This window comes from Aedes albopictus, chromosome 1, assembly GCF_035046485.1.
Source record: "Aedes albopictus strain Foshan chromosome 1, AalbF5, whole genome shotgun sequence".
Classification (NCBI taxonomy): Eukaryota; Metazoa; Arthropoda; class Insecta; order Diptera; family Culicidae; genus Aedes; species Aedes albopictus.
Genome location: NC_085136.1, coordinates 24,634,416 through 24,653,434, shown reverse-complemented (window position 1 = coordinate 24,653,434; position 19,019 = coordinate 24,634,416). Strand labels below are relative to the sequence as shown.

Below are 19,019 nucleotides of genomic sequence, written 5' to 3'. Positions count from 1 at the left end.
AATTTTCTTGCGCCTTGGTCAACGACTTTGAGGCATATGCAACCGGCTTACCGTTTTGCAAAAGAACCGCGCCGAATGCCTTAGAACTGGCATCAACGGACAACGTGACATTGGCATTGACATCATAATACGCAAGAACAGGTGGAGTCATCATGATACGCTTGATTTTCATAAAAGCTTCCTCTTGCTCATGTTCCCATATCCATTCCGTATCTTTTACTAACAGTCTTCTTAGTGGCTCTGTAACACAGCGTAACAAAAAATAACTTTTGGTCTGTCTCAAGAGCAAACTTATGTGTCTCTGATAGATTTTGGGCCGCTGAATCCGAATCCGGGCTCAGATTTGCTCCAACACGTCACAATTTTGAGCTATACCTCAATTTATAGGTTAAAATATGCGATTTTGGGCTTTTTTTACTACAAGTTATCAAGCATGAAAATATTTTTTTAGGCAATCAAAAGGTTAATTGGTCAATTAACATCTAAATTAACGATCCATGCAAAATATTTCGCCTTCCCATATCGAATTTGATAGTTTTAAGCGATTTATGTTAGGTACGATATTTCCCATACAAGTCACCCTCCAAAAATTGCATGCAAGTTTTCATACTAACATAAAATGCTTAAATCTATGAAATTTGATAAGGTAAAACGAAATATTTTGCATGAGTCGTTAATTTAGATGTTAATTGACCAATTAACTTTTTGATTGCTCAAAAAAAATATTTCCATGCTTAACGGTTTGCAGTCAAAAATGCCCAAAACTGCATATTTTGCCCTATAAATTGAGGTATAGCTCAAAATTGTGACGTGTTGGAGCAAATCTGAGCCCGGATTCGGATTCAGCGGCCCAAAAACCTTCGGAGACACATAAGTTTGCTCTTGAGACAAAAAAATGTTGCGCTGTGTAATCGCTGATAGGTTTTCAACAAATTTTCCCAGATATGTTATTGTTCCCAGAACCCGTTGGAGTTGTAGCTTATTCGTCGGCCGCTTCAATTTTTGAATGGCTTCAAGTTTCTCAGGGTCGGCTTTTAGCCCTGTATCGGTGACCAAATGTCCCAAAAACTTGACAGTTGGTTGGTTGAATATACATTTGTCTTTATTAAGTTTTAAACCGGAGTCTTCAATCCTTTTTAGTACCAATTTGGTAATCTCGTTCAATTTTTCCTCGGTTGCCGCATGGATGAGAATATCATCCATTGAGCTTTCAACCCCATCAATACCTTCCAACAGCGAACTCATCAAATTTTGAAATACCTCCGGTGCAGATGCTAATCCGAAAGGCAATCTCCTACAGGTATACCTTCCCCAAGGAGTGCCAAATGCCAGATATTTCTTTGTTCGCTCTGACACTGGTATTTGCCAAAAACCTTTCTTCATGTCCAAGATCGAAAAGTGTTTGGAGCCGCAAATCCTCGCGGAAATTTCTTCTACGGTAGACAATGGGTGCACGCGCCGGAGGAGGTTCTTATTCACCTGAGAAGGATCGATACAAATTCTGAGCTTACCTTTTTGCCGCACTATGACCATTGCATTTAGCACGGGCGTTGGCTCCACAATGGGTTCAATTACTCCCATTTGTAGCATCGAATCCAGTTCCGTTTTAACCGCCGTCCGAAGTGCATGAGGAATTCGTCTGGGCAAGTCGTTCCTGAACGTCGGATTGTCCACCAGATCGATATCGTAGACAAATCCTTTGATGCACCCGAGCCCATTGAACAACGACCCTTCCATACTCACTTCATCCAAACGCGTGATCAGCTTGAAACGGACACTTGTTTTCCTTCCCAGAATTGGCATCATATCACCTTCGACCACTTTGAATGTTGCACTTTCTTTTCTGCCTGTACCAGCCGAATAATTAGTACTTGTTTAACCGTCACACGCTTCACCCTGAAGGTCAGCCGTCTGTTCTGCTCCGCTGCTGTACGACGAATGACGCTCGTGTTCGGCAGCACCTTTGCCGTACGCCAGTAAACCCACGCACACACGATTCCCGTACGAATACCAATACATTCATCTTTCAACTGTCATTCCTGATACCCGTCACTGAAACCGTGTAGTTCAACTTGACCGTTAGCGACTCGATGAAACCATACCCCGTTACACTCCTCCCATATTTTGGATTCATAATACATCTTAAGATCAATATTACGAGTATTACAATCATTTTATTGATATCCTCTCAAACTGTTACATTGACTAAATTACAAAATCGTTAAACCTAACCGGTCGTCTGATAATTCGTTTTGGGGAACTGTTATCTTTCCCTTGATCTTCAGTGGAGGTCGACGAGTGATTCGTAGTACTAAGATGTGTATCAGAAGAGCTGTTCTCATCGGAAAGTGCTGATTCTGCTGTCAACAATTTCTTCAGGTGAGAGCTGTTGCGTCGATACACTTTACCAGTTCGATTTGAGCGTACAGTGATTTCGCTTCCTTTGATGTCAATTATCTCAAACTCCTCACTCCCGAAGTTTGGTTCATACGATCCAGACTTGAAGTTCTTCATCAACACTACATCTCCTCTCCCCAAATTATGCGCCTTGGCTTGTCGGGACACATCTGCTTGTAGTTTACGCTGCTCCTTCTGTTGCATGTCTCTATCTCTGGAAGATTCCCAGTTCAAATTTGGTGGTTGGTGAATGGACGGAATTCGGTTCCGTATCTCACGGCCAAACATCATTTGGCCTGGAGACACTCCTGTAGCCTCTTGAGGTGTCGAATGGTACAGCGTCAAATACTCATAGAGATCAGCCTTCCAGTCTGTTCCCTGAATAATGCTGATTTTGATTCGTTTCCCAATATTTCGCATCTGTCTTTCTACTGCCCCATTTTGTTCCGGCCAATATGGGGTAGAAAGATTGAGATGTATGCCGTAGCTCAAACAAAAGTTCCGAAACTCAATCGCTCTAAACTGTGGCCCGTTATCTGATGTAATTGACCGAGGAATGCCAAAAGCACTAAACATCCTCAGTAGAGTTCCGATAACCTTTTGTGTTGTAGCCGGTTTCATTGGTTCCACTTGTACAAACCTACATACAATACAGTAGGATATAAAAAATAAGAATTGTTGCCTCTGGCTAATTAATCTCATAAACATACCTGCACGTGTAGCAAACAACAACCAATAGTGACATCTCCCCCGGGAGACCTTCTTTAAAATCGATTGCCAGATCTTGCCACGGCATAGTCGGCATCCGACGAGTCATGGGATTAGGCTTATCTGGTAGCGCAGTCATCTTACATGGCTTACAGTTGCGAATAATTGTATCGACCAGCTTGTCCATGAACGGGAACCAAACCTTGGATCTAAGCAACGCCTTCATAGATATTCCTCCTTGATGTCCTAGGTGTGCCAGGTTGACTATCTTTTCTCTCAACGCAGTGGGAATGACAATCCTGTCTCCTCTTAATATCAATTCCCCGTACAGTGTTAAATCATCCTTGACTGTTGCTGTTTTGAACTCATTCGGTACTTCATCCCAAATCCCCGAGTATATCGCTTCTTTGACTTTCTGTAGATCATTATCGGCCAGGGTTGCTTTTTCCAGTTCCTCAATTGATAAAACCGACGGTTTAATCTCATCTGCTAACCAACTAATGACATCCGAGCGAGTACCGTAATCTTTCACGCCTTGGGACAGACGAGAGAGTGAGTCAGCCAAATTGTCTTCCCCTGGCTCATATTTTACAGTAAAATCGAAGCTCTGCAACCGAAGGATCCACCTTTCTATACGCGCGGATGGTTTGGACTTTACCCGGTTGAATAGATATTCCAGAGGTTTACAATCTGTGACGAGCGTGAAATGCTTACCGTATAGGTATACGTAAAGTTTTTCCATGGCCCATATGATGGCATAGCATTCTTTTTCTGTTTGACAATACTTTTGCTCAAACTCAGCCAAACTCTTCGATATGCAGGAAATTGTTCGCGATACACCGTCTTTAGTCTGAATCAGTATTGCCCCCAAACCGTATGGGCTAGCGTCTGTCACTAACACCGTCTCGTCATTAGGGTCAAAGAAACCGAGGTAACCTGCTTTTGCAATCATGCCCTTCACCGCTTCCAATTCTTGAGTGTGTTTATCGTTCCAAATGAACAGGCTGCCCTTATTCAAAAGGGATCTCATATTGAAAGTGTGGGCCGACAAATTGGGGATAAACTTTCCAACGAAATTTACCAGACCTAACAAAGATCTCAATTCGGAAACGGAGGACGGTGGTTGTAAATCCAAAATAGCCTTAACTTTTCCGTCTGTCGGACGAATACCTTCAACGGACACAATATGGCCTAGAAACTCTACGCTAGGTACTCCAAAGACCGATTTCTCTTTGTTGATCTTCATGTTGAATTTCTCAATTCTCCGAAGGACTTCACGCAGAGTTTCGTCGTGTTCTTCGACTGTCTCCCCATAAATTAGAAAATCATCCATGTAAACTATCAGTCCTTTGATGCCCCTGAACAAGTTTTCCATTTCTCGTTGGAAAAGTTCTGGAGCGGATTTGATTCCAAACATCAATCTGCAGAATCTGTATACTCCGCTCCTGGCCACAAATGTAGTGATATGTCTACTGTCGCCATCAAGCTCAAAATGATAGTAAGCGGCCTCGAGATCGATCTTGGACAATTTAGCAACCTAATTGAAATAAACAAAACCATAACGTATGTTTTCTACGAACTAAAACATTCTTATTTATTAGCATACCTTTTTAATTCCAGACATTGCATCGTCAATATTAGGCATCGGATAGTTTTCACGTTTCACCGCTTTGTTGGCAGCCCGCATGTCTACGCACAGTCTGATTCTACCATCCGATTTTCTAACGGGAACCAGTGGCGAAACCCAAGTTATCGGTCCTTCCGCTCGTTCGATGATATTTTTTTCCAGCAAATCTTGAATTGTTTTCTCCACATCCGCCTCCATTGAGATGGGAAAACGTCGAACTGCTTGCACAACTGGTGGAACTGAATGGTCAACTTGGATGGGTAGCTTGACTTCCGGTATCTTCGGGAATTCTTCATGACCCTGAACCCCCACATTTGAACGATCCGTAGCAGAAATACTGTTAACATGATAGCCGATTTTCAAAATTCCCAAAGCGAAAGCAGTTCCTTTGCTCAACAAGCTGACTTGGCCATGTGGAGCAACCATAACATGAGCCCAAATACCTGTCTCGTCACCCGGAATTTTGATCTCCGTTTCGAATACGGCGTTGAAGACGATATCACGATCGGACGCAAAAGCTTTGAATGTCTTTTCGCCGGTTTGAGGCTCCCGTTCGTTCATAATTCGCGCTCCCTGATCCTTCAGACGTTTGTAGGTCTTTGCATCGATGATATTGGCTGGAGAACCCGAATCGATGATCATCTTTATGGGAACTCCACCGACATCCATCTCGAGTACTTCAGTCATCTCCTCCGACTTCACGAAAAACACTCCCTTGTCCGTTTCGTTACTGTTCTCAACGATCGCGTGAATTCGTTTGGCTCCTACCTGTCGTCTGTTGGCATGTTCGTCGTGTTTTCGTTTCCGGCAACATACTTTAAAATGGCCTTTTGTGTGGCAACCGTAACATTCCACATTCTTTGCTGGGCACTTCTCGATATCTCTTGCCAAATGACCCGGTCTGTTGCAATTGTAGCACTTCCTGTTATTATCAGCCGACCTTGTACTGAATGATACTTTGCCAACGACTTTCTGGGTTAGATCACTTTCCCCGTAAGACGTGGAGGGTCTCTCATACTCTCTCGTTTGTTTTTGTACTTCTTCCAAAGTCTTTCCCAGTGATATTACTTCAGCCAATGACATTTCGGTCGTCAAAAGCCTTTTCCGGAGTTCAGTCGAGCTGCAACCCTCGATGACTTGATCGACTATCATATCGTCCACGTCGGAGAAAATGCAACGGTTAGCTTGTTCTCGCAATCGATACACAAACTCTTCAAAGGGTTCTTGATTGTTTTGCCGCATAGATCTCAGAATATGTCGTTCGAATCTTTTCTTCAACTGTGGAGCAAAGTATTCATCGAGGGAGAGAATCGCTGATTCGTATTTCAAAACAATCACTTCCTCCAAAACTTCTTCATTTTCATCGATTGTTTTCTGGACCTCCCACTTTGCAACCTTGTCGTAATATGTCTGAAGATCAATGCCTCCTAGAACTAGCAAAAGGTTGAACTTCTCTTCGTCCTGTTCCACTTTGTTTGCATTTAAAAACCGTTCCAGAGCTCTCTTCCACTTAATCCAGTCGTTTCTGGGGTCTGCACCTATCTTGAAAGGTGGCATCGCTGACGCATCTATAACCAAAAACAAAGAAATATACATCCCTTAGTTCATTTTCACTTGAAAAATCACGATTATTTTCTAATGCCTTGACTTTTTTTTCTGTAAGCATTGTATGTTCCCATCAATTGCAATTAACCTTCGTCTTCTAGCTAGCATTTTCCTTTATTTATGTTTTATAAAACGTAACCTTGCTGCGTCCACTGTAATCCGAAAAATTGAGTTTTCACTTCGATCCACAATAACATGTTCTTTCAACCGATAATCATCGTTCCAACATTTGTATCCATCAATCAACAAATACAATATCGATCAGTCAGTTCGACATAATGTCCACAGGCACGTAGCATCTCCTTCCGATTTCCCCAAGGCATTCGCACTAGGCTCCCTAAGCGTTCCTCCGCACGTAGCGTTCCTTCGCCCGTAGCGTTCCTTCGCACGTAGCGTTCCTTCGCACGTAGCGTTCCTTCGCACGTAGCGTTCCTTCGCACGTAGCGTTACTTCGCATTAAGCGTCCACCAGCACGAAGCTTTACACAAAATGGCCTTTCGAACGAGGTAAACTTTTCTTCGCACGCATCGTTCCTTTGTACTTCTAGTCACGGAGATAACCTTGCACCCGAACACAAATGTTGAATTTCCACTTTTTTTTTCTTTCCGTAGTTCACACGAAGTGGGATCACTTTTTTTTCTGTGGAATCCAAAAAAATGTTCAAAATGCTGATTATCTCACTGCCGCCAATTTCTCGTTTTAGTTTTCACTTTTCGTTCCATTTCGTTTGTCCGCCATCTTGTTTTTTCGCTCTAGCCAAGCCGTAACCCTCCAGGGCAAAAAAAAAAATCCAATTCGGACATTGTTGGTAATTTCACATTTTATCCATAGCATTCCTCCCGTTTTCACCAATTTTGCAACCCTGATATCGAAATTTACCTATTTTTACCGTCGCCGCCATTGTACCAGCCGAATAATTAGTACTTGTTTAACCGTCACACGCTTCACCCTGAAGGTCAGCCGTCTGTTCTGCTCCGCTGCTGTACGACGAATGACGCTCGTGTTCGGCAGCACCTTTGCCGTACGCCAGTAAACCCACGCACACACGATTCCCGTACGAATACCAATACATTCATCTTTCAACTGTCATTCCTGATACCCGTCACTGAAACCGTGTAGTTCAACTTGACCGTTAGCGACTCGATGAAACCATACCCCGTTACACTGCCCCTCACTACTACTGGAAGTTTTGCTTCACCTTTCACACTCACTTTATGGTTTGTGTACGAAATCAGCCTCTTTGTGTCGGACTGTTGCAACTCTTTCCCCAGGTTGCAAAAAATATGCCACGGTAGCACGTTGCACGCTGCTCCACTGTCCAATTTCAGTGTGACATTCTTCCCGTTAATCGACACTGTTTCGTACCACACTTCATCACTATTTTCGTCATCGTCATCAATAGCAGCAATGTAAAGCTCTTCCACTGACAGCTCTTCATCTTCTTCTTCTGCGACTTCCAATGCTTTCACGTATCGACTGTTCGCTCTTTTTATCGCGGAACCGCCGGACGCCGCACCACCGCCCGCAGCACCACTACCACTCGCAGCAACCGCACAACCGCCTGAAGCACCACCACCAAAACACCTGCTAGCAAAATGCCCCTTCTTCCCACACTTCAAACAGTTCTTGTTGAATGCCGGGCACATTTTTCGACGATGCTCTAGGCCACAACGGTTGCATGAAAAAGGTGTTTCACTCTGGGCATTATTCTCGAATTTCTTCTGCCGTACGACGTCAACTTCCATAGCTGATTTTTCACGCATCACTTTTGTTTGTTTCACCGATTGTTCATGATTCCGCACAATATCGATCGTTTTTTGAAGATCGTTGTCATCGTTCAGTAGTTGCGGAAGAAGTTTCGTGTAAATCGTGCCAGCAATTATTCTATCCTTCACCATCGAATCATGTAACACACTGAATGCACATCGTTTTGCTTGTTCGCGAACTCGGGTGAAAAATCCATCACATTGTTCTCCCTCACTTTGCACGATTTTTCCGAAGACATAGCTGTAGGGTCTTAGTAATCCATGAGTTATGAAGATTGACATTGCTATTGAATAAACCATCATTATTATACCAACCACTAACAGAAGTAGTCACGTCTCTACAAATGGCGACGAGGATTGAACTTTATTTCTAATTGAAAGTAAGAAGTGTTCGGGAAATCTCCATGAATTGGCCATTTTCAAGCTTTGCGGTTCAAGAAAATCGGTGATGTACAGCCAGCTCAAACAGAAGACGGAGCATTTGGAGCATGAAACAACGGAGGATAATCCATTCTACGTGTGTGATTGCTGGAGGAACTGGGCAAGAAAGCAACAATAGCTGCCGGGACATTGCAGGCGTCGGCACCGCTATATTTATTTCGAATGCTCAGTTGGAGAGCTGTTGGACAGCTATCGCCGTGACGAGCCAGAACGACGTTCTTAAGTCAGAAACTCACACCATCCAGATAAGTAACAATTGTTTGAATTTCTGTTTAATAGATTGTGCTTGAATTAAGAACAAATCAATGAAGGATTTGTTGGGTAGTTATTGTAGTAACTTGTGCTAGTCAGTATACTGTAAATGCTGTTTTATTTTGCTCGACTAGTAAAAAAAAATCTGGCGAATGAATTAAATGACATTAAATTGAAGGGTCCAGATTAATAAAACAAACAACAACTTCATATAGGCGAGTTATTGAAAAATAAAATACACCATCTATACTCACAAATGTTGTCGTGCCACAGTGTGGTTTTTGTTATTGGTGCCAGCAGAACGTATCATTGTGGTTTATTTGCATGATTCGTTTTGTTTGAACAAACGTAAGCGAATCTAAGCATGACCGTCATACTGAGGGACTTGAACCTTTATTCATGTTTTCGGAGCACAAATCTTTAAGATTCATAGACGAACTCATCTGAGCTTGTTTAATATATTCGTTTTGCAAGTAAGAAAAATCAGAATAAAACAAATGCAGTAAGGTTCGCTACTTCGTTCTTCAGATGTGAGTCTCTTGTGTTTGTATGCAAATTCAAAAATAAGATTAGAGAATTATAACTTGAGTTTTCAATCATGAAACTAGTTAGCAATCAAGTAAAACATTTTTCTCTGAAAATCGGAACATGAAGATCACATTGATGAAAGCAGGATTTAATACTGTTCGCACTTCATAGAAAACGGAATTCGGACACTTAAGAGAAACTCGCTACCGACATAGAAAAACACTCATTTATTAGACGAACAGACACTGCTGTATTTAGCAATGCGAAACGAGCGATACGAGGCGTACTTTTAGCGGTGGTATACTTATTTTGATTGACTTGTAATTACCTTCTATATCACGTTCTGTATACATAGCCAACTGATCAACGATCTAGAGGCTGAAAAGCTGTACCTACAGGCTCGATTATAGCGTAGTACGAAACGTACCGAAAAACCAGCGTACGGAAAAATGAGACCATTAACAGTACGGTGACAATGGAGCATATTAAGAACTCAGATAGTACTCATTTCCTGCCTTGGTCGATCAAATACTAGTAGATTAACAAAATTGAAAATAGATTAGAAGTTATAAAATTAAACTACAATTCTTGTTGGTGTTTATCGTTTTCTCTGATGGACCCCGGATTCTTAGGAATAAAGTTCACTGTGAGGAAGGGTTCATTCATTGGAACGAATACTTTGTCCCACTGCTTTACCTAGAATCTTAGGGATGAAATCCATTTAAAGATAATTTGGACACGGTGCATGAAAATAAAAATGTTGGCTCTCAGGGATGACTCCAAAAACCTGACGATTGGCCCCAGATTCTAAGGGATACAGTTTATAGCAAGAAAAGTTTTTTAGGTACATGCAATACTCTATTGTAAACCGCGGAATCTTAGGGATGAAGCCACATCGAGAAGGTGCGGACCCAGAGCAACTAAATAAGCGTGAGTCCCAGAGGCGAACCTTGAGGGATGAAGCTCACAGATTATGCGGAACCCTGGTTGGGATGAAGTACACTGGTCGGTGATGACAGTGGAACCCAGACTTAGGGATGAAGTACGCAGGAATAATTCAAAGGCGATCCTTTGGAATATAGCGGAACCCTGTTGTTGGGATGAAGTACACTAATCTAAAAAGATAGTGGAACCCAGACAAAGGGATGAAGTACGCATAATAAACCAGGAGGCGATCCTCGCGGGAAAGAGGTATCATTGAGACCTGGAGGCGATCCTCAGGATGATTCTCATGTGCCAAGGTGGAACCCAACATATGGGATGATAGTACACCATTACGAGACCCGGAGGCGATCCTCGCGGGATGATTCTCAATGTCTGAAACAGAATTTTATTTTTTGTAAAAATTAATTGAAGTAATTGTTTATTTAATATAAAAAAGAAAATATCAAGAGCACATGAAGTACACCATTCTCTATAAGGAATTCAAGTATAAAACGAGCCAAGGGGAATGACATATCCTTTTCTAACCGGAATATCCGCATTTATCCGTTTCTAACCGTCGCTAACCGCGTCTAACCGCTGCTCACTTAGCAGCTCGCTTAGCAACGGTTAGCGACGGTTAGAAACGGATAAATGCGGATATTCCGGTTAGAAAAGGATATGTCATTCCCCTTGAAACGAGCAAGAAATAAATAGAAAAGGAGAGACAAATATTACTACCAAGAAGAAACAGAGACGGTCCACTTAAAAATATATAAATTATTCAACTCTGAATATGAAACATACATCAACCACAGTGCAACATAATCTAAATAAGAAGATAAAACACCAAGGAGAAGAAGTAGAAGATCATAGACGAAAAGATGGAAATATGAAGGAGCATAAAAAAAAAAATAAAAAAAAATTAATTGGACATTTCTGTTGAATAATTCTTATATATTACTTTATTCTAGATTGAGATGCAAGATACGAATATACACTGTCAAGAATGGGAATGCACGAAAACCTTAATGAAGTCACTAGGTTCCCTGGATGACGTGATCGGATTGCACTGGGTGTTTTAACATGATCCATGAAGCTGTACAATATAAAGTTAGATCTATGAAAGAAGGGAGAGATGTAGGGTCTTAGTAATCCATGAGTTATGAAGATTGACATTGCTATTGAATAAACCATCATTATTATACCAACCACTAACAGAAGTAGTCACGTCTCTACAATAGCGCTCATATGTGATGCACGATTTCGGAACAAAATATCCTTCGAATTTGTCTTTTAACACTTTGATGTCTGCTTCTTGGGCATCTGTCAGACCAAAAGTATCCAACACGCGAACGCACTCTTCACCAATACAGCTGAGAAACGTTGCCGCTTGTATTGGTGGTGGTTTGTTTTCAAGCTCTGTCGCGACCGAATACCACTTGAACTGCCGCCACCACTGCTTCCATTTGGTAGCCATGTTTTCCTCAATGACCAGTGGTTTCGGTGGTTTAATCCAAGGGGAATGACATATCCTTTTCTAACCGGAATATCCGCATTTATCCGTTTCTAACCGTCGCTAACCGCGTCTAACCGCTGCTCACTTAGCAGCTCGCTTAGCAACGGTTAGCGACGGTTAGAAACGGATAAATGCGGATATTCCGGTTAGAAAAGGATATGTCATTCCCCTTGGTTTAATCGACGCCGCAATGGCCGACATAACCTTATATTCATCGTTCGACATTTTCACTGAAAATTTCTGGCGCTCTTCATGCTATTTTCGTCGAATTCCACCTGATTCGACCTCGCTTTGCACCGGTGATTAACGGTTTCACTTTTTCGCCGCGGAAAATAACTATTTCACTCGTTAAATCACATTTTTCTGACACCATGTGATATTCGACTTGTAAAGACGACGGAGTCTCGGTACAGAATGGTTTATTCGGTTCTCTCTTTGGGTTGTGTATCTGTGTGTATGTGTGGTTACATTGTGGATAGTGTAGAGTAAAGGTATGCTGTCTAAACAGGTGTTGTGTAATACACGTTAAACAAATAGAACGCATCTTTGTCACATTCATGCCATTTTATTCTGCACAAACCAATGCTCATCAACATTTGCAAATTTCACAGCTTACGGGCTGATATTTCCACAAGAAACAAAAATATATTCATCATAGATATGCTCTAAACAAGTTACGACATTAAACTCTTGACAAATATGGTTTACAAGATCATAATAAACTTATAGCCTTATTGCCCGGATAAAAACTAACCATAGGGTGTTTGGTGAAAACCATTCATGCACCATACAGTGTACCAGCTACAATAATGTATATTGTAATGAAATGGTTCACTAAAAGCTTCGCACATTGTAGCTACTATACATTTACATTCGATTTTTATGTAACAATATATTATACTGTTTTTCTTACGTTTGAACCATTCAATTTTTCGAAACATTATTTTTCCGTGCATTATTAATTATTTATTCAGTTTTAGATTTTTTCCGTGCTTTGTTTTGTTGATGTTTGTGACTTTTTTGATGCAAAGGAAAGGAAAGAAAAAAAGTGAATAAGTTGAAACATCAATTTAAAAGTAAAAAGAAATTCGCGTTAAGTACTGTATTCCACTAAATTCCACTAAATTCCACTGAATTCCACTAAGAATCAAAGGAACAGTACTTAACGCGATTTTTTTTTTTTACTTATGGATATTCCCCTAACAAGCCCGAATTCACCTCAGTGTAACTGACAGCATTCCGGCGCGTTTTACAAAAAGCTGCCGGTTCATGATGTATCGGCGTCGGGCTCGGGGGCCGTCGATGCGTCGACCCGACGCCAGGCGGCTTTCCTTCCATGCGTCGTCGTCAGCGTCGTCCGTCCGTGTGGTAGTCGCGTCCGCGCAAGCTAATCGAAAAAGTCGCAAATAAAATTTCAAAGAAAAAGTGCATTTTCCACTTTGAATCAATGCTATTTCTCACAACGCGCGAGTGAAAAAGTTTTGTGAAGTGTTGAGATCATTTGCAAAAGGATAAATCACGTGTCAATTTCTTCGAAAAGTGGCTGTTGAGGCGAATTTCCGTCAAAAAATGGCTTTGATCCCGTGTTCCCTCCACAAGGTCGATGTGGTTTTCGATTGCGTCGAGGCGGAACTTGGCCGAGTGGATACGGTAACTTCGACCACCGGAGGAGGCTCGAAATCCGCAGCTAAGGTAAGTGTGCACTTATTCGATCAAGAAATGAAAAGCCCATTTTCAACCTGAAACTTTAAAAATAGCATCCATTACGCCGATTGCACCTCATTTCCGTTTCAAATATTTATCCATGGAAACGGGGGCAACGGTTACTGCGGTAAAAAAAGGATGTTTTGCGCGCCGAAACGGTGACAACCGTGACAACGACGGCGAGACCGGTTTATTTATGTTTTGATTTTGTTTGATTTGCAAAACAACAACAAACAAAATTACGTCGTTTTGCACTTTTTGTTCATATTACAAAAAAAAATGAGATTTATTTTAAGTAAGTGCCGGTTAACAGTGAAATTGGTGTCAAGCTGTTGGTCAACCAGTGGACTTAGTGGTGTCCGGAAGTTGTGCTCCGTGGCAAAATCACCCGAAAACAGCCGTAAACTTGGTAAGTACAGCATAACTAGCTTCCAACTACTGAGTCATTAACATTATACAATCACTGTTTCTTCAAGAGGTTCCTTCCTATTTAACGCTGCACGGTCAGTGGCCGCAGGATGACCGCCAGCAGTTCCTCGCCGGAATGACGGTGCTAGCGGACTTTATCACGGAAGAGGAAGAGCAGACACTGTTGCAGGAAATTGAACCCTACCTCAAGCGGATGCGGTATGAATTTGACCACTGGGACGATGCCATCCATGGGTACCGGGAGACGGAGCGGAAGCACTGGTATCCGACCAATCGAGCGATTTTCGACCGAGTGAAAGAGTTGGCCTTCCGCGGAGAGACGCTGCCCTACATTCATGTGCTGGATTTGGCCAAGGAGGGCGTCATAAAGCCCCATGTCGACAGTGTTCGGGTAAGTGGACGATTGCGATTGAGGCTGCTTCCTGAAACTGATAAGATAATTTCAGTACTGTGGGAACACCATTGCGGGGATTAGCCTTCTTTCGGACTCGGTCATGCGACTTGTTCGAACGAACGATGAGGAGCAAACTAATGCGGAATATCGACAGATATTCGCTAGCAATCGGGACGATAAGTATTGGTCGGACGTGCTGTTGGCCAGGCGGTCCCTGTACATTATGAAGTAAGTTTCTTGTGAGTGTAAACTGTAAGCCAAATGTAATTCAATAACCATTTTAGAGACGCAGCGCGGTACAAATATACCCACGAAATATTGGCGGGAGAAGATTCGGTCTTTCAGGATCGCAAGGTGGACAAAGATCGACGGATTTCCATTATCTGTCGGAACGATCCCTAACCGTCGTCGTTAGGGATTTTGGCTGTAAATAAAGCTTAGCTAGCATAAAATCTTTGATCACATTTCAGAACAGTCATTGATGTTAGTCTAGCACATTTGACCAAACTGTCATTGGAACATTTTAGAGGGAACTTTCGGAGGCGATTTTACCTATCATAAACTCGTCATTACATAGTGATTAGAATCATTAAGTTTATGCTAAAATCAACAAATCGATCAACCCAGTTTCTCCGTCTCCGGCTTCACTTCCGCCGTATCGGCCGGCTGCTGTGTGGTTCGCTGCAGCAGATTCTTGCTGAACCACACCGGCCGGGTCTTCTCCATCTCGACGATCCGCTTGCCCTGCCAAAACTCCTCCGGTTGCTCGTCCCGTTCGCGGTCGTACAGCACCACCACTTCCTTGTCGACCGGCTCCAGGCCCAGCTTGGCTTGAATCTTTGTCTGGATGTGTTCGGTTTCCTCGCGCACCTTCTTGTAGCAGGTCGGGCAGAGCACACCCACCTCGTGGTCACTGCCGCATGACGTGCAAATGCGCAGATGGGTCTTCGGGGTGAAAATCTTCAGCTTGTACTGCGGACTGCCGTATTTTCGCTTCAGCCGCTTCTCCACCGTGCGACGGTGCTTCGGTACGGCCCACAAGATTCCATCGCCGATCAGGTCCTTCAGGCTGAAGCTTTTCCCAGACTCCACCGAAAGTCGACCTGCTTCGGCTCCGACCAACGCCAAGGCACCTAAAAAGTGGAAACGATCGCGTTACGTAAATGTCGGACTGCGATGTGTGATGACAACACTCACCCGTTGGAGGGAACCGGCTGCCGGGAAATCCGAACAAACTGGGCAGAATTTGTTCGAATCGCTCAAGAGCGAAGCGCAAACGGACCCACAAACTGGAATTCATCGTGTTTTACGGTTTTCTGAAGAACTAGCTGAAGATTTATGTGATTTTTACGGCAGTAGGCTTTGAAGCATGTTTTTCGGCTTCCACTTTTCTGTTTACTTCTTTGGCAGAGTTGCCGGTCGGGTTAATCAGATTCCGATGTGTCAAAATAGCTTTGTCCCACTGTTAAAAAAATATGAGAAGTGCATGCTACCGTGATGGGGCAATATGAGCCTCTGCACGAATCTGGCGTACTGCTCACTCCCACATAAAACTTGAAAATAATTCACACAGTACACGGAACTACAAATCAACCCAAATTTAAGTTGTTTTGACGCAATCCCGGTCTTCCGTGGAATAACTCAAATTTGCGTCAAACAGCGAAAGTGGTGAGTGAGTAGTTCTCGTTTGAAAGCGGCAAAAAAATTAACCCACTGGTAAGTTATTTTCACCCAACGGAGGCCTCAAATGACGCAAATTTGGGTTAACTCAAGAAAACCTAAATTTGGCTTCTTCCACGGAAGAGCAGCGGATGCGTCGGTGCTTCTCTCTTCGTTTTCGACAACATTGCGGTGGGGCGAGGGAGAAAACAACCCAACTTTGAGTTAAAACTAAAAGCAGTTTAGCCAAATTTGAGTTTTTAAAACTTATTTTTTGGGTTTTAATATTTTTCCGTGTAAAGTCAAATCTGGTGTTCGATTTGAATAGGTCGAATCTGCATATGAGCGCTTGCACGCTGACGTGATCACTGTCTCCTTCTCTTTCTTTCCTTCGGCGTCGGTCTATAAAGCCGTCCTTGCCCTCAAAAAAAATTTGAGGGCAATGTTTACAAATCGTATGAGAATTCGATGAGGTTATGAGCGCTTGCACGCTGACGTCATCACTGTCTCCTTCTCTTTCTTTCCTTCGGCGTCGGTCCATAAAGCCGTCCTTGCCCTCAAAAAAAATTTGAGGGCAATGTTTACAAATCGTATGAAAATTCGATGAGGTTATGTTTTTGATGCAAGCCTCTATGTTTTTGAATCACAGCAAACATACAACCTATAGAGGCTTGCATCAAAAACATAACCTCATCGAATTCTCATACGATTTGTAAACATTGCCCTCAAATTTTTTTTGAGGGCAAGTACGGCTTTATGGACCGACGCCGAAGGAAAGAAAGAGAAGGAGACAGTGATGACGTCAGCGTGCAAGCGCTCATTCAAATCGAACACCAGAAATGTGACTTTTACTGTGCGCGCTGTTTTCAAATTTTCTGTGGGAATGAGCAGGACAGGGCAAATTCGTGCAGAGGCTCATGGTCAGTCATCCTCCCGAATAAAATTCACGATATTGTCCGTGCAGTTGAAAATCGAAATGTTTGACACGCGAAAATCGATGTTAATCCAAAACCGTGCGTCAGACGTGTCAATCACAGTGCGCTACAGGACCACTGTCCAGCGCACTACGTCCGACGTTTGGTTTCACGGATGGATTGGGAGAAAAATCAATTTTCCGCGTGAAATTTGGCACGCGCAGGCGTGGCGTTTCCTTTCCAGAAAATCTGACAATATTTATACTGATTGATAACAGCACGGTGGCACCTCTTCTAGAGATCCATCTGGGATTCCTTCGCGGTGTCTTCCTGTGCGGCTTCGTGGTCGTGGGATTGGTGTCACCAAATTCTTAGACGCATCGTGCTGAGCGAGCGTGGGTTCGATTCCCACCGCAGCTGTCAGGGAAAAGTTTTCGGCTGTGCCACTGGGCGTTGCATGCTAGTCCGTCGTCAAGTGTCGTGTGTAATATCGGGAGTAATTCGGATGTTCGGAATGTATTATTATAATTATAATAATCTACAGATTGGGTTCTCGTTACACGCTGTATTCACCTGTTCACTCTTTCACAGCTCAACTCCACTCTCTACTTAATCTTTTATTTAAATAACCATTTTTATTTGCACAAGTTACATTAATAAAAAGTTCTGGTTCAGAGGTTTCGAATGCTATTACTTCCATGTTATCTTCTGTGATATCTTTTTCATCTGTTTGGCCTATCGAATGATACGCATTAATTTCAAGACTTTATAGATCGAGTTTTAATGGTTTCCAACATAACATCTACTTTTTTCAACACCTTTAGTTTAGTTTAACCACGGTCCCTGATTTCTTCAAATATAATACTTGCTGAAAGGTGTATCTTGATGGTTAGAAAAGAACCGGAACAGCAAAGTTAAACAGTGGACTAATTTTATTTTACAACTAGCTTGATGGAGAGCTTGAACAGGAATGAAAAACTACTAGCGTTGTTTATTAAAGAAAACTTAGGTTGCTAAGGAAACCTTTGGTTTCTAAGGAGGTCATCAGCACACTGCGTTACCGATTTACTCCAACACCCCCCCTGAATCGGTAAGTCCTAGGAGGGTCCTCAGTTCGCGGAAACGTCCAGGTTCCAGGGGCTTGGTGAACGTGTCCGTAATTTGGTTTGCTATGCCAATTGTTTCGATTTGAAGTCGTCCTTGTGTCACCTGGTCGCGAAAGAAATGGTGCTTCACATCGATAAGATTCACACCCTTGATTTCGCTGTTTGTGACCATGCACCCACGGTTGTCTCCGAACAATGTGAATGCTGTGCCCGGACGAACTTGCTTCAGGTCTTCGAAAATGTTATTTACTTCACCAAAGTCCGGCATCTGGAGCTTTTGATCGTCCTCACCAGATCCATCCGGTGCAAGTTTGATCGCCCTTACCAGATCCACCCGGTCGCCGATAATGAGCAAATTTTCAACGTATTTGATGATGTACACCCCCCCTCGATCGATGATCCTGGTGTACAAGCAGTAGTCGTGTTGGGAACGGGTGAAGCCCAGCTCCAGAAGCAGGTCCTTCAGCTGATTATTCCAACGATGAGGGTTTCGCTTGAATCCGTAAAGTGACCGTTCCAGATTGCAGAAGAAGTACCGCGCCGTCATGCGCTCCGGTTCACCATCGACACACTTCGATTTTGGTGGAACCAGGTCGTCCAGGCGCTCTACCAGCTGCCAAACGTGATTGTCAGCTAGTGGCTTCAGCTCTTCTTCAATTGGTTTCTCCCAGAGGATTTCATCGGCTCGTCCAGTAATGTCCTTGTATGCCTCCGAAACATCGAAAATGGTTCGTTCCTCCTCTCCTCGTCCCACAGGGTCTCTTGGAACTTCGCGTGTTGGATGGACAGCATCTGTAGAATTGGACTGCGCGGCAGTGAAATTTTTTCCAATGAAACAATCTTTCAACTTACCGGGGATCACGCGCTCCCGTTCGCTGCGCCTCGGGGTTACCATTTCGAGGTTTGAACCACGGTCTATTTGCGAAGGGAGCGCTCCGGCTTCTCCGACCTCGATGTCTTCATTGTCAGCCATAATGTCTTCTACATCAGGCAAGGCTTCGTTTTGAACCAACTGCTCGGGGACTCCCATGTCGTCTTGAGCTTCGTAG

General features: G+C 43.0%; 4 protein-coding genes across 4 annotated transcripts; 1 reads left to right on the top strand and 3 right to left on the bottom strand.

Annotated features, from left to right (window-relative positions):
* Positions 1 to 1,592: 1,592 nt before the first annotated feature.
* On the bottom strand, positions 1,593 to 5,180 carry LOC109404935 (uncharacterized protein K02A2.6-like). Its single transcript, XM_019677884.3, has 2 exons — positions 3,108 to 5,180; positions 1,593 to 3,037 (listed from the first exon to the last, which is right to left on the bottom strand). Exons 1-2 carry the CDS (start codon positions 4,520 to 4,522, stop codon positions 2,206 to 2,208), a joined length of 2,247 nt encoding a protein of 748 aa, XP_019533429.3. The 5' UTR covers positions 4,523 to 5,180; the 3' UTR covers positions 1,593 to 2,205.
* LOC134288172 (uncharacterized) lies at positions 4,703 to 7,694 on the bottom strand. Its single transcript, XM_062852113.1, has 2 exons — positions 7,217 to 7,694; positions 4,703 to 6,300 (listed from the first exon to the last, which is right to left on the bottom strand). The coding sequence occupies exons 1-2, from the start codon at positions 7,236 to 7,238 to the stop codon at positions 4,703 to 4,705; spliced, it is 1,620 nt and encodes a 539-aa protein (XP_062708097.1). The 5' UTR covers positions 7,239 to 7,694.
* Positions 7,695 to 13,136: 5,442 nt separating this feature from the next.
* On the top strand, positions 13,137 to 14,753 carry LOC109415238 (alpha-ketoglutarate-dependent dioxygenase alkB homolog 7, mitochondrial). Its single transcript, XM_019689125.3, has 4 exons — positions 13,137 to 13,877; positions 13,945 to 14,288; positions 14,344 to 14,519; positions 14,576 to 14,753. Exons 1-4 carry the CDS (start codon positions 13,748 to 13,750, stop codon positions 14,691 to 14,693), a joined length of 768 nt encoding a protein of 255 aa, XP_019544670.2. The 5' UTR covers positions 13,137 to 13,747; the 3' UTR covers positions 14,694 to 14,753.
* Positions 14,754 to 14,860: 107 nt separating this feature from the next.
* On the bottom strand, positions 14,861 to 15,705 carry LOC109415239 (large ribosomal subunit protein bL32m). The gene is made up of 2 exons (XM_019689126.3): positions 15,489 to 15,705; positions 14,861 to 15,424 (listed from the first exon to the last, which is right to left on the bottom strand). Exons 1-2 carry the CDS (start codon positions 15,589 to 15,591, stop codon positions 14,910 to 14,912), a joined length of 618 nt encoding a protein of 205 aa, XP_019544671.2. The 5' UTR covers positions 15,592 to 15,705; the 3' UTR covers positions 14,861 to 14,909.
* Between the last annotated feature and the right edge of the window lie 3,314 nt (positions 15,706 to 19,019).

What these genes read in the sequence shown, in the direction of transcription:
- LOC109404935 (XM_019677884.3), bottom strand. Translation starts at nt 4,522, where the DNA reads ATGTTTGGAATCAAATCCGCTCCAGAACTTTTCCAACGAGAAATGGAA. An exon ending in GTTGTTTGCTACACGTGCAG is followed by an intron (nt 3,038 to 3,107) that starts GTATGTTTATGA and finishes TATTGTATGTAG; the next exon opens with GTTTGTACAAGTGGAACCAA.
- LOC134288172 (XM_062852113.1), bottom strand. Translation starts at nt 7,238, where the DNA reads ATGGCGGCGACGGTAAAAATAG. An exon ending in GGCGGCGACGGTAAAAATAG is followed by an intron (nt 6,301 to 7,216) that starts GTAAATTTCGAT and finishes TTTTGGTTATAG; the next exon opens with ATGCGTCAGCGATGCCACCT.
- LOC109415238 (XM_019689125.3), top strand. Translation starts at nt 13,748, where the DNA reads ATGAGATTTATTTTAAGTAAGTGCCGGTTAACAGTGAAATTGGTGTCA. An exon ending in CCCATGTCGACAGTGTTCGG is followed by an intron (nt 14,289 to 14,343) that starts GTAAGTGGACGA and finishes AGATAATTTCAG; the next exon opens with TACTGTGGGAACACCATTGC. An exon ending in CGGTCCCTGTACATTATGAA is followed by an intron (nt 14,520 to 14,575) that starts GTAAGTTTCTTG and finishes TAACCATTTTAG; the next exon opens with AGACGCAGCGCGGTACAAAT.
- LOC109415239 (XM_019689126.3), bottom strand. Translation starts at nt 15,591, where the DNA reads ATGAATTCCAGTTTGTGGGTCCGTTTGCGCTTCGCTCTTGAGCGATTC. An exon ending in CAGCCGGTTCCCTCCAACGG is followed by an intron (nt 15,425 to 15,488) that starts GTGAGTGTTGTC and finishes TCCACTTTTTAG; the next exon opens with GTGCCTTGGCGTTGGTCGGA.